Raw genomic sequence first — 15,672 nt, 5'->3', positions numbered from 1 at the left:
GAATTAACATCCTTCTGCAGAATAATACAGTCCTCGGTTGATTCAATGGGTCTGAAAATCTTCAAGTCATCAGCAAAGAGTAATATATTACTAGATATATTTGAAACAATATCATTTATAAACAAACAAAATAGAAAAGGAGCTAGATTACTTTCTTGAGGAGCACCACTAGTTGAAGTGCATTCTGTTGATTTGTGTCCTTTGTATTCTACAAATAGCGTACGATTCTGAAGATAATACTGTAGTAAATTCAACAGTTGACTATCGAAACCAACAGAAAAAAGTTTATTCAGTAGAATTTGATGGTTCAATTTATCAAAGGCCTTTGAGAAGTCTGTATAGATTGTATCCACCTGTAGCTGTTTATCTAACACAGTGCTGACCGTTTGTGTAAAACACATGAGATTAGTTATTGTTGAACGTTTATTGATGAAACCATGCTGATATAAAGTTATACTATTTCTCACTTTAGGAAAAATGTTGCTATACAGACACATCTCAAAAACCTTTGCAAAGTTGGACAGAATTGTTATGGGTCGATAGTTCAGAATGTTATTTGGAGCCCCTGATTTCAGTATTGGACATATTTTTAATAATGATGTAGATTGTGTACTAATGACTAAGAAATTATTCGGAAGGTCCTAGGTAGCAGTCATCACACTACTCTCCTCAGCAATCTACTGTATTGATCAGATAAAAAATTTGTAAAATCATTGGGCGTAGCGTAACCTGAGCTACGCTTTTGTAAGTGATTATAAAAAATTTGAAAATGATTCTCGGAACATTACAAAATCTCCTAACGAACGGTAACTTCAAAAACATAATTTAATCAGTTTATCAATAACAAGCATTATAAAAATCTAACCAGCATGTGAAATGTGGCTTAAAAATGAAGATACTAATTTTGTGTATACACATTACTAGTATATCATTATTTAATCCTAAGAAAGTAACGAATGGCTTATGATAGCTATGTTATATGTACACAAAATAAATCAATAAAAGATTTTATTATTCAATATCATATCAATATACATTCAATTTTAAGCTTTTCTCAAGATAAACAATTTCAATATTAAATAGTTCAACTTAGATTAGTTTTAGTTATCACTCCTGTCGTGCGTCCCGAATAATTTAGTTTCTTATTGAGTTCGGGTTTAATCTAGGGAGTGTACCTAGGCAGTTTGACACTTTAGTGAAAACTCGCAACGAGACCTGAGGAGTAGGCATATTGAGACCCCGGAGTCAAATAATAATAATAAGACGTTTATTAATCCGAATTCACGAATACATGATCAGTATGATGATACATATATTTTGTGATACACAGATTAATTGGCCTATTGTCAGCTTTCTGATACGAGATCAGGTGCTGTTGAGGCCCAGAGGGGAAATGCATATATCTAAGTAAATGGTAATCGACTAAGATTATTATATTTCGAATATTATGAAAACTGCCAGTTGAGTACTAAATATATTAATGTTGAGATAGCTTCTCTTTCATTATTCTTTTGAGTGACGCCATCGATTTTGTGAAGTCAGTGATCCGGAATTTATTCAGAAGATTTGCCGTGCAGTATGTGAAGGAACGTTTGAATATCTCTTTCTTATGGAAGGGTATAGTTATAATTCCTCTTCTACGAATATTGACATTATGAACATGGCTTCTAAAGATGATTTTTTTGTGTAAATAAGGAGGTTTTTCATTTTAAAATTTTATAGAAGAAACAGGTTGTATGAAGTAGTTTTCGATTATACATATTCATCCAACTTATTTCCTTCACTTTATGCGACACTCTCTGTCTTCGCCTTAAACCAAATATCAGCATCAAACAAGAATTTTGTAATTTCTGAATACGTCCGGAATCTCTGTTATCTAAACACGGCTATCACAGAAGTTCATGTGTGAGAGAACAATTGAATCACATAGTTCTTTCTTTGTGCTTTGATTTAGAAATTTTCTCTGGGGGTAGATCATTTTCAAATTAGCACAACAAATTCTCAACTTTGACGTGACGTGCTCCGTGAATTTTAGTTTATTATCAATTATCAAACCCAGATTTCTAGCGGTCGGTTGTTCTGAAAGAAACAATCTCATTAGTCATACTAATGTTCAAAGATGCCTGCAATTCTTCTCTGATTCTATCATTACAAAAAAGTACAGCCATGGATTTTTTTGGATTGATTTTCAATAAATGTTCATTTGATATTTCAAATAGTTTATGCAGATCATAGTTGAGGGAATATTCTGTTGCTGCAGTATCTGATGGGCTAAAGGTGAAGTATAGCTGCGTGTCGTCTGCGTATAGATGATACTCGCAACGAGTTAATGACTTTACGAACGGTGCAGTATAAATTGTATAAAATGATGGACCCAAAATACTCCCTTGAGGTACACCAGTAGTGACAGTCATCGCCGTCGATGTCTCATTTTTATACACTACTCGCTGTAATCTGTTCGTTAGGAATGATTTTATCAAATCGCAAGCTCGCACAGAGAAGCCGATATGATTTAGAATTGCCAATAGAATTCTATGATTCAACATATCGAACGCTTTTGTGTAGTCTAGAGTACCAGGATAGTTGCCTTACTTTCATATATTCCCCTCAGAACATCATCTGACACATCAGTCAATGCAGAGCTACAGATGTAACCTGGCCGAAAACCTGATTGTTTCGCTGATAAATAATTTATCGAGCAGATAAATGGTACTATTTGAGACTCAGTGGCTCTTTCGAGCACTTTTGAAAGAACAGGTAGAATCGAAACTGAACTGAACCAAATCCAAAAAAAAAAATGTTTCTAGAAGAAGCGACTTTATTGAGAAAACTTGACGATTTAGGTATAGGGACATGATACATCATCTTGAAGCATTTTTCACCATCTTTCAATTTACCGAGTAATATACAGGGGGTTTCATTTGAAAAAATGAATTTTTCACTACTTTTATGCACAATGGAAATAATAGTAATTTTAGCACGCCCTGTATGATATGGAGTCGATTTCTTGGTGTTATTTATATATTTCAAGTTTGTCCAAACTTTCATCAGAACATTAACTTTTCATGAATTGAGAGTACTGATGTACTTAATTTCAATTAAGGCTATGTTTTGGACCATATTTAGCACAATTTATTTTTTATCTCGAAAACAGATAGAGATAGGTATAGGATATTATTAACAAAAAAGTATTAAAATACCAGAGCGATACCAAAAATGTATTAATATATGGGGTGTTCCATTTAAAAAAAATAAGTTGCTAGGACTTTTTGATGGAAGTGGCAACGCCGCAATGCTGAAAATATTTTAGATCGATAGAATAGGTAAGGAAATATGAAAGGTGAAATTTTCAGAACAATCATGCTTTACGTTTTCCAGAAACGTCTAACCTACCATCAACCGTGAGTCACGCTGTATAATTCAATTCCAAAAAAAAATAAAGAAGTATTATTTCATTAAAAAATTCAAATATCAATTGAAAAAAAATCTAATTAGCGGAATTTCGTAGTTTGCATTTTATTTCTATTACACGTATTCAACATATACTTTCTGTAACCAATTTCATTATTTGACTGCATTTCATTGGTATTTTTTTTTCTAGATATAATATGTGTTCATTGTAAAGTATGTTATTTCTGTTATTTTATTATACTTTGTAGTTAGTTATAGTCTCTAATTATAAGCATTCATTGTTTCTTGGGACAATAAACCGAATTGAATTGAATTAATTTTCAGTTTATTGAAATATTTGGAAAGGTCACTCCTAGCGAATATTTCGTATTTCAGAAAAGATTGAAAAAGTGCATTTGATTTAAGTTACAAAATTCTGAAAGCCACTGCTTTTTACGGAAAAACTCCTGGACACTTTGTATACAAAAAAATTGAAAATTATCCCATTTTCGAATACAAATTCTCCCCATCGACGAAGAGATTAATCATCCCCATAAAACGCCCTTCCGTATTTGTCATCGAACTTTTCCGTTTTTTTTTTCCAGTTCCGTCGTGGGCCCTCGGTCCCAGGGGCTGCCTTTTGACCGAACTGCCCTCGCTGACCGTTCTCTACGTCCCGGAACAATCGTCCCTGGAACTGATGTCCGATTGCGGTCTGGACGGCACCAAAAGAATAGCGTGCAAAGGCGATGCGGTGAGTAGAAAGTTGATACTTGTACGCTTTTTGTCCTCGGGTTTGTCTTTCGGGATTCGCTAATTAGGGTTCGTTGGCGGGTCGAAGAGGTGACTTCAAATCCCATTGAATGATGGGGTTAAGCTGAACTTTTGGCGATTTGCGCCTTCAATTCCGAGGGTTGGCTTTTCGGTTTTTGAGTGAGAAAAAAATTTGCAACAGACTATGTCGTTGTTTTTCCATATATTTGTCTTTCAAAAGTTGTTACACTTCACGTTTTCCGTCTCCTGTATAGGGTGGTAAAATATGAAAAATGGATAAGGGTTGTCTGAATGTTTTTTGGGGAAGTACACAAGTACTTTATTTAAGTGAAAAACTTCTTGAAATCAATCAAATATTAAGGGCCAATTAGTTAATTTTTCCAAGAAAGTTACTGCGTTTGAGTTACATTAAGATGAGGATTCATCAAACACTTCTTATGAATTTATTTGCTTACATACTTCAAAATACAAAAACATGAATTCTCAAAGATTATTTCCATCAAACCGAGAAAACGATGAACAACAAATTGAAGACTTGGCCACCAAAACAGAGTTTCACAGCTATAAAACTTTTCTTTGTAACAGCGTCATTATTATTAAATCAGACGATACTCTCAGGGCCTAGTTATGCATCTTTCTCACAATTCTAATCACTGTCACTCACCTAATCAAACTGAACCAATGGAATCAAATATTCAAATATAATTTTGAATGAATATTGAAATCTTGCATGCATGCATGCATACTTGATGTGATACAAGGTCCGGCTTTAAACAACGAGACTGATTGCGAAAGAGGATTTCATTATAAAAATTATTCTACATTCGAAAGCTCCCATTCAATATATTCCCCTCTGCTCGCCATACACCTTTCCATACATTTTTCCATTGATCGAAGCAGTGCTGGAAGTCTTCTTTGGTGGGGGCTTTTAGGAGCTCTGTCGTTTTTTGCTTTACCGCTTCCATCGACTCAAATCGGGTCTCTTTCGAAGCAGATTTCATCTTCCAAAAAAAAAAGTCGCATGGTGACAAATCTGGTTAATACAGCGCGTGTTCGAGCACTGAAGTACGTTTATCGGTCAAATACCGCTTCACAGATAACGCGTTATGGGCAGGTGCGTCGTTCTGGTGCCAAATCCACGAGTTGTTTTTCCACAACTCATGTCGTTTCCTACGAACTCGTTCTCGCAGTATTGACAACACTGGCAAGTAGTAAGTCTGGTTGACAGTCTGACCCTCTGCAACCCATTCATTCATCACGATGCCTGTAACGTCGAGAAAAACGATCCACATTGTCTTGAATTTTGATTTGGACATCCTTGCTTTTTTTATTCTGGGCGATTGAGGCGTTTTCCAATGCATCGATTGCCGTTTTGTTTCAACATCGTATTGAAAAATCCACGTTTCGTCGCAAGTAATAATGTTTTTCTCAGTTCGGGATCTTCTTCTAACTGTTGACGCAAGAGCTTTCGTCAGGAGTCACAGGTTTTTTGACACCAACTTCGCACAGACTTTTGTCATGTATAATTCCTAGTGTAAAAGTTTTCTAACCGTTTCTTTATCGGCGTTTACAGCCTCGGCAATCATCCGGTTGCTCATTCGAAGATCTGCACGCATAATTTGGTTGATTTTGGTCACTGTTTCCGGAGTTGAAACAGTGACAGGGCGACGTGGGCACTGATCATCTTCAGTGCTCTTTTGGCCCTCACTGAAGCGCTTACACCACTCAAAAACACGCACACGAGATAAGAAATTGTCCCCATAGGCCTCTTGCAACAATTTATAGCACTCAGTCGGAATTTTTTTCAATTTAACGAGAAATTTGAGATTGATACGTTGCTCCTGTTTTTCGTTACGAGAAAAAAACACGTTCGTTTCAAATCGCTACTGCACAAATACTATAATAATAGTAACGAAAACTTTTTTTACGTGAATAGACAATATTTCCAGGTAGGGGAGACTGGGGCAAGATGAGATAGCTAAGACAAAACTCGTTATACAAGGAAAATTAAACTCTTTAATAACATTATTTAACAAAAGAGGTAACCATTATACATTTCTCTCTTATAATTAAACGTTGTACCATGCAAAATCATAGAACTTTTTTTGGCAAATAATGAAAAAATAAACTCGGCAAATTTCCCGTTTTGCCCCATAACTGGGGTAAGATGGGAAACGCTGTGGGGGCAAAACGAGTACGCTTTTTAATCGGGTAGACAGCGTTCACAAATGTGTGCCTCTTCATCTTCCTCATCTACTCCGGCACATGAATTATGCGCCCAACCGTGACACACGCCGCAGATGACCCAACCTTCGGTTGAATCTGAGTATAAGTACCCACAATAAATGCAAGCACAGTCATCATCCTCTTCTTGGGATGAACTATCTTCCGATTCAGTTTCTTTTTGCACCTTTTGGTTTGACGCTTTTTCTACAGGTTTTTCTTGTCAGTTGTCTTTTTAATCTTCTTTGCAGTCTTTTTTCCATAAATATTTTTGATCCTGATTTAAGTAGAATTTACAAATATTATCAGTACATAGAAAATGTTATTTTAATCACAAGGGCGGGGCAAAACGGGATAGTATCCCATTATGCCCCGATCATCTTGCCCCGATCCACACGTAGGTAAAAAAGATGACGCAATTCTAACCCCAAACTTTACCGGCGTAAAAATCTGGTTTGAATTTAATGTTTTTGACTACTATAATAAGCTCCGGATTGAAATAATACATTAACACAGGTACTTACGTGTCTGTACATCAGTTTTCGAATCAAATATCGCGTAAAAACACTTGCAATATCACTTTTTTCTCTCTGCAACGCAAAAACGAGGTCTAACCTGTTCGCTCTGCTTGGACACACTAGCGGAGAGTGAAGTTCGTGCAAATGGCGCTGTCGCCGCTCCGAACACGATTACTATTCACGCACACAAGCTTACTTCCCGTGCTGCCCCGAACTTCATCTTGCCCCGGTCTCCCCTACACAACGAACGACTCTTTTTTCCCCACCCCTCTAAGGCGCCCTCTAGGCGCGCAGTCTTCGTTATTTAATAGTCGGACCTCGTAATAATGACAGTGGCCATAACTCTACTGAAACAACTCAAATTGATATATAAACAGAATCAAATTCGCCAATTCAATAAAAAATGAAATGAAAAATGAATTACCACAATTCACTTATTCACATAACCTCACGAAAATAAGGCAATCCAAACTCCAACTTGAATACCAACAATTTATATAAGATATCCAGAAATCTCAATATGTTAATCGATACTTATTGGTAACTATAATAAGACATTTTTAATCCGAATCGAAACATTATTCTGAATACTAGCAATTTCATTGAAATATAAAAGAATACGCGACGTACAGTTACTGCATCTAGCCGTAAGAAGCAAGTAGGGTGACTCGGGTGCTGGCTCGGCAAGGCAGGATAGATTTCAACAATGAAATCATGTTATTGGAAAATACGACTTAAGTCATTTATCAGTTACGTACTTTGTTCGTATATTCGAACATTGTATCTTCAATAAGTGTAGTTCCAAACAAATGTTTTCATTGATATCTTTCGGTATTCAGGAAATTAAATAGATTCAATTTGAGAACTGATATTTTATTCTTATATCGATGCATTCAGCTGGGAATATTTCAGAAAATAATCTTTACGATAACAACTCGACCTGAAAATTTTCTCAGATGAATATTCATTTTTAAAAACTGAAACTTTTTTATTTCTGAGCGATACAAATGGAGCAACCAGCCGGTTGCTATCATGGGGTATTGCTAAATAACAAAGTTTTCGTTAAAAAATGGAAATTTATCAATTAAATTGTGTTGTTTGGGTAGTATTACTTTCGACAAAATACTTCCGTTGGATCCATGAAGAAAACTCCTAAAAACTGCAAAAAATTGTAAAAACGTCGGAGAGGTAGGCATGTTTGATCAAAATTAATTGAACATGATATGAATGAATGAATGAATGATTTATTGGTAGGAAGATCCTAATACACAAACATAATATACATAATATTTCATGTTATATAGATACACATAGTAAGGATATACTACATATATACATATGGGTACACATAAATACATAATATATACCGAGTCACTTACTATCTATTCTATTGTGATACCTTTCATATAATCAGTCAAATCTTTTTTGAATTGAAACAGGTTTTTATTATTCTTCACATTTTGGGGAAGTTTGTTATATTCAATGAGGCCCTTTATATAATAAAATTTTCATGGAGTTTGATAAACTACATCGTGGCAGGTGAAAATTGTCATTTTGTCTAGTAGTGTAATTGTGAGTGGAATTTCTATAAATGATAAATTCTTCGAAATAAGAAGGTAGCATATGATTGGTTATCTCAAAAATAAATATCATTGCTGACCTGTACCTAATATCTTTCACGAATAGACATCCACTGTAATGCACTGAGCATAAAGCATATACTTGCATAACGATTACATCCAAGAACCACCCTCATTCCTCTGTTCTGTGACTTTTGCAGAGACATAATTTTATTTTGGTCAAAACTGTATAACAGCGTACTGCAATAATCAATCAATCATTTGTAGAAAGGTGTTTCGAAATTCTAGTGAAGAAATATAGTTTTTTTTGAAATCTTTTTAGTCATAGTGTGCACCAAAAGACATACTGTTGTCCAACATAAAACCTAAATATTTGAAGTCTTTCACAAATTCAAGTTTCTGACCATCAGCATACAGGGAAAGAATATTTATATTTATTTGTTTATATTTGTAAGAGGTTGTTAGAATCATAGCTTTCGTTTTTGAAGTATTTAATTTCATTTTAAAATGCCATAGTCCCAATACTGTTCAGTATGTTACAGGACGTTTTATTTTCGTTTCGTTGGGTTACGTTATCATATCTTCGTGCTTAGAAATATTTGCATAAAAATTTCTTAAGACAACTTTGTAGATACCTATCCAAGACGTCCAAAAGCTTAGTGAAGGTGTATTAACGATATATTTATAATTCAGCAACATGACACTTTTTTATTTAATCGATAACAGAGAACCTCAATACAATTTACAATAAAAGAAAACATCAACCCTCATATCTTGATGCACTGATAACAAAATGTTTAGATCATTTGGAAACAAATACTTATAAAAAGGAAACTCATACTGATAAGTATCCAAATTTTCATTCAACATCCATAATATGAAATTTTCGAAACGAAATTGCCTTAGTTGAAGAAAGTGACATCTACAACAAGAGCCATTTTTTAAAATATGTTGGTCACCTACAGGGTATTTCTGGAGAAGTAAAAAGCATCTAGCATCTTCATTAACTCAAAGCCGACAAACGAGGAATAAAAATTTAAAAAAATGTGTTCACACTGTTCCGCGTGTATCAGGTTAAAGATGTACTGGTGAGACCCTTCAGAATACAATTATCTGAACAAATATAACAAACCGAGATATAAAAAATCGAGATTAGGAGAGCAAGTTTTGACAAGAGGTGGAACACATATAATACATTAAAACGAAGCGAAAATTCCCAGCGAAACAAAAAAATTTTTTTGACAATGTTTGATTTTATTATTCAATATAGTTACCTTCGAAGGTGATATACCATACCATTTTTAGTACGATTTGTCTTTAGCATCAAAAAAGGCCTCAGTTCCGAGAATTACCTCTTCATCGGGGCAAAATTTCTTTACAGCGAGCATTGTCTTGAGGTCTGAGAACAAGAACAAGTCGCTGGAGACCAGATCTGGAGAATAAGGTGGATGCGAAAGCAATTCGAAGCCCAATTCATGCAATTGAGCCGTTTTTCATTAATTATATGTTAAAATATGTTTTTCCGTTAACCAACTGTCGCACCCCTACAAACGACAACCCTCAGAAGGCGAAACTTGTGCGAGGTAAGGGCTAAAGAGGTCTTACCTTTTAACGTGAGATTCCTAACACGGTACATTGTCTTGATGAAGCAGCACTTTCTTTTTCTTCAAATGTCACAAAAGATGTAGATCTTCATACTTCCTACAATTTTTGTGTGGAACATTTTTGTCACTAGTCGATCTAGTTTCAGTGGAAATCGTGAAAAACCTATCCTATTCCCCCTAAAATTCATCCCCTGTACATTGTATCGTCTGTAATTTATTTTCCCGTAAAACGCATAATGTTTCTTTTACAACTATTTTGATGATGTTATTGATTATATGTTTTTTAAAAATCATTTGCATTGACCTTATATAACATCATGCTCAATCAGTAAATCAGTATCAATCAGAAATTGAACTGAACTGAGTAAATTGCAAACCAACTTGAATTCTCAATATCTAGCTCACCATTTATGCAAAAGTATCATTCAATTTCGAAATATAATGATTTGACGTTCTAATCAAATATCGTACATACCTATATCTTGAGCAAAATAACTGAGTTGTTATTATTCTCAGAAATGTTGGAACTTGAAGTATAGTTGTTTAAAAACAAAGCATGAAAAATCAACAATTAACAGTAACGCCTTGAAAACGACACTATAGAAATAACACTTTGTAGGCACCGAAGTCAATTTAACCAACAAAATTGTGTTCCGTTTGTTGATCAGTTTAATGGAAGAATTTCGAATGAATATTCAGAATTATCAAAAAGATTTGTATATCTAAATTCAATATCATCCTGACACAAAAATCACAAGTGAGCCTTATACAGGGTGTAACTGAATAAGTGTAAAACATATAAGGAGGTGATTCCTCATCGAAAAAAAAAATAGGATCTTTCATATAAAGAAACTTCATTGGAGCATCCCTTATTAAGATACAGCCCCTTAAAGGGGGTACATAAAATTTGTATAACAATTTTTTACACAAGCAATGAAAAAGTTAAGAAAATATTGAAATTAACCTGACGTTTTGTACTACCAAAAAGACACTTAGCCAGTAATTTATTTGGTTTACCCCATGGTTGTAAGGGGTGGAAAACGCAACCCCAAAAATTTATTTCCAATGTAACTTTTTGTCTTATTATTTGTTTACCATTTAAAAATTTATTTCCGATAGCCTGTTCCATTCTAAACAAAAAAATGTCTCTTGGTTTTTTTGTCCAAAATAAACCAGTTCGCAGCAAAAAATTATTTTACGAACAACTACAGAGATACATCGTCATAAATGCGAACTGGATTTATTGTTATTTTGTAGTTAGTACCTGCATTAAACGATTAAAGGGTAATAAACAAAACTAATTTATTAATAACAAAACACACAACATGTAAAAATCATAGTAAATGTTCAATATGTCTACCTTCAGACAGTACGCATGCGTCTAGACGTCGGCGCATTGAGCCACATATTCGCTCAAATATTCCTGGAGTCTCTCTGATTACCCTGCACGCATCGATGATGCGGTTTCTTAAGTCCTCTACATCGCGAACAGGAGTACGATAAACCAAATGCCGTAAATGGCCCCAAATAGAGAAATCGAGAGGATTAAGATCCGGGGATCAAGCGGGCCAGTTCTGTGGTCCTCCTCGACCTATCCACTGATTTGCATATGTTTCAGTTGAATGCTGACGTGCTACTTGACTAAAATGGCCGGGAACCCCATCATGCATAAAAAACATATCCCTTCTGACGCCCGAAGGAACTTCCTCCAACAGTACTGGATGCACTTCTCTTGAAAATTGAACGTATGCCTCACCATTCAATCGAGGAGGTAGAAAATGGTGCCCAATTAAATTATCCCCAATAATTCCGAGCCACACGTTAAGAGAAAACTGCTCTTGATGGTTAGTTTCGACAATAGCGTGAGGGTTTTCATCAGCCCATATGTGGTAATTATGAAAATTAATAATCTTGTCCCGAGAAAAACTACATTTTTCTGTGAATTATATCGTCTTCAGAGAGTCAAAATTTCTTCTAATCATTTCCAGCATCCAATTGCAAAATTCAAGACGGTTCGGAAAGTCTCGCGGTAACAGTGCCTGTACTCGTTGCAGATGGTAAGGGTATAAGAGTTGTTCCTTTAAAATTCGAAATACCGTCATATGATCAACATTTAATTGGAAAGCAATCTTTCTAGTACTGGTAGTAGGTTGTTCTTCAATCAAATTAAGTACTGTTTCCTCAAGCTATGGTGTTCGTACTTCTCGATGGCGACCACAATCCTGCGTTCTTTTGTCGAATGAACCATATTTTCGTAATCGTTGATGAAGTCGAGCAAATATTCTATGTGAAGGATGCTGCCGTCAAGGATACATTTTGGCATATCTTCTAGAAGCTTGCGACAGACCGTAAACGTAATGCATATCAGCCATTTCCTCATTTGTGTATGCCACTTTAATAACAAGTGAATTATTAAAGTAACAAATTAAGAACAGAAGAATAACACACAATTAGTATTAATTCAATTTCGAAAATTCACAAACTGACAGCGTCATACCAATTGTCACTATCGTTAATAACGACCTACTAAATAGTTTGGTTTCGTATTTTTCCATTTATGACGATGTATGTCTGTAGTTGTTCGTAAAATAATTTTTTGCTGCGAACTGGTTTATTTTGGGCAAAAAACCCAAGAGACATTTTTTGTTTAGAATGAAATAGGCTATCGGAAATAAATTGTTAAATGGTAAACAAATAATAAGACAAAAAGTTACATTGGAAATAAATTTTAGGGTTGCGTTTTCCACCCCTTACAGCCATGGGGTAAACCAAATAAATTTCTGGCTAAATCTCTATTTGATAGTACAAAACGTCAGGTTAATTTCAATATTGTAACTTTTTTAGTGCTTCTGAAAAAAATTGTAATACAAATTTTATGTACCCCCTTTAAGGGGCTGTATCTTAACAAAGGATGCTCCAATGAAATTGCTTTATATGAAAGATCCTATCTTTTTTTCGATGAGGAATCACCTCCTTAAATGTTTTACACTCATTTAGTTACACCCTGTATAATATACAGACAGATGGGGATATTTTTATAGCCTATGAAAGGTAGGAAGAGTATGATGAAGTGTTCAAAATATCCGCCAACAAATGGGATGTGGACAAAAATAGCTTTTAGATTTTTTTCATATGCCTCCACAACCAAAGAGTCATGATTTTTTTCAATAATGTAATAGTACTCAAAGATAAGCTTTTTTCTCAAATTAACTCTCTTTCTCATACCGTTTACCGCATATCCATTCTGTGGCTCAAATTTGGATAGCCTCCTATCCCATAATATAGATTAAAAAAAAGACTTTGGTTGTAACCACATAATTCACATATTATTTATCGTGGAACAGTTTTGTTTCATATATGTTTGGGACGGTAACCGGTTGTGTTGGCGGAGTGGTTTATTCTACTCATTCAATCGACCGTCAGGTGAAACGATGGTTCGAGCCGAGAGGCCAGACGATCGATTTTCACTGACAATTGTTCAACCCGTACCGGGAATTGCACGTTCAAAAGTAACACCTTGGTAATCCTTAGGTCGCATAAGTCTCTACTTTTAAATGTTGCCGTTCGTAAGGGGGCGACAGCCGGTTAACGGAAAATCAGTTTATAAAACAGACAGATATAATTATAGAAGTATTAACTTGTTACCAGGACAGAGAAGAAATCCTCAAACAGCTAACTTGCGCAATACCTCACGATGATTTTGAAGATAAATCCACCAAACTTCTTGGAGGGTTTCCCACAGCAGTCTTCGCCCCGACAGAAAACAGCGCCCCCACCGGTAGAACCATGAAAACTCCTATATGGACACTGAATACCATAGAAGTCGACAACGGAATGCCTACAAGGCACAGGAGAGAGACTGAAGATACCCTCATAGCAGGATCGACAGAGAGCACAGCAAAGTTACATGCGGTCGAAAAACCTATTATCACACAAGATACTTATACAGGTAAGTTTTCTCAATGGGACTCAGGTCAGATGATTTGCATGGTTGTCGTGAATTACTTTTTTGATATTTGTCTTATTGGAAATATTTGCAGCTACCAATTACGATACGGAAATGACGACCAGTAATCTACCAGAATCTTCTGCCGCGGAGTCAACTTCCTTGAAAATATCATCTTCTGAAACCCCACCAGAAGCTAAAACAGTCGAAGGAGTGACCACTGATAACGTTACTCCTATAATTGAGGTAGCACAAATATCTACTACAGTCTCCAGTAATGGACAAAAAGGATCAATCGATAAAGATATATCTGCTGAATATCCGAGTGCGATAAGCCAAGGTCAACTGTTTAGTATCATCGAAAATGGTAACTATTATCTGCTCTGCTCATTTAGTGTTGGTCGCTCAGATAACAAAAGCTTTTGTTGTTACTTGAACTTTCTGATATTTGAATACAGATAAACGGTAATGAACATATCAAACAAATGAACTGTTTCAAAGATCAATTTCGGAGATAAGATAACAATAATACTTTCTTAAATTTTGCTTTATTTGATTTGATGTAGAAGAACATTAAACATCACAAGGTCTTCATGAAAAATATGATTGTTTAGAAATTGAGATATTATGAATATGTGAAGATCATTAAATGATCTCCATGTCACCCATCGAAAAATTATTTTAAATGAATGACATGACTACACACAAACACTCATACAAATAAATATCACATGACAATTGAAAAAAAGCTGCTTGAATATAGAATGGTCATAACTGCAATTAAGAGGCACTGATTATACACATTGTTAAAATTAATCTATGGAGTTGTAATTGCCATTCACGAAATAATTTCACACTTTGTTATTGAAGATGAGATAATACCATTTTTTAAACGACTGTCACTGGCAAAATCTGAAAACTGAGTTCAGACTTACTTAATTTTATGTATTTCAGGAACACTATTAGAATATCCTTGAAATTCATATAAATTGAAGGGTGGTACATAATTTTGAACCGTTGAAAAGTTTTAAGCACCAAAATTTGTATGATGCACTAGCCACCAGTTTCTGAATTCAAAAAGACCTTAGTGAATGAAGTCTCATTGAAGAATTCCATAATTCAAATTAAAGTTGAATAGTGCATAATAGGCGAATAATAAGGTATGAGAATCTATAGAAAATTTTGTACGTTTCAGCAAGTTGTGAGCTATACTACTAACTAATAAACGAAATGGAAGGTGAATTCGTTCAAAAGAAAGTTATTTTCATGGTATTGGGAAAGATAAATATCATTTGCGTAACAACTACAAAAACCTGGAGATAGGATTTGGAAAATGAATTATAAATATAAGTGGATCCATCATAAAGCCCCGAGGCAAACCACGGTTAGCATTTCTTCACCTCGACGATATATCATCAAAGTACCTACACCGAATGCATTCTATTTCTCAGATAAGTTTTGGAAAATTGAGTGTCGCAACTCTTTTTTACGTTAAAACACAGCTTTTTCAAAAGGATCGTGAGAAACTCCATCGCAGCCTTTTCTGGGGTCGCAAGTAAATGCGACGAATGTAATCTTTGACATTTGCTAGGTACTTTCCGAGTTTGTTGGCCGTGGTCCGTAGGTTTTTTTGTGTC

The 15,672-nt window shown here is 35.0% G+C and overlaps 1 protein-coding gene across 2 annotated transcripts in view; it reads left to right on the top strand.

Annotated features, from left to right (window-relative positions):
* The window catches only part of LOC111511482 (uncharacterized), a 121,365-nt gene that overhangs the window by 102,384 nt on the left and 3,309 nt on the right, over window positions 1–15,672 (top strand). For both annotated transcript variants that reach the window (XM_023167497.2, XM_074184196.1), the window contains 3 exons: window positions 3,996–4,144; window positions 13,738–14,038; window positions 14,130–14,402. In XM_023167497.2, coding sequence (XP_023023265.2) covers window positions 3,996–4,144; window positions 13,738–14,038; window positions 14,130–14,402 — 723 coding nt within the window. The remainder of the gene's footprint in view (window positions 1–3,995; window positions 4,145–13,737; window positions 14,039–14,129; window positions 14,403–15,672) is intronic.

This window comes from Leptinotarsa decemlineata, unplaced genomic scaffold (assembly GCF_025532065.1).
Source record: "Leptinotarsa decemlineata unplaced genomic scaffold, Ldec_3_MD MMD2_tig00026354_RagTag_RagTag, whole genome shotgun sequence".
In the NCBI taxonomy this organism is placed as follows: Eukaryota; Metazoa; Arthropoda; class Insecta; order Coleoptera; family Chrysomelidae; genus Leptinotarsa; species Leptinotarsa decemlineata.
This window is presented reverse-complemented; position numbering and strand designations above follow the sequence as displayed.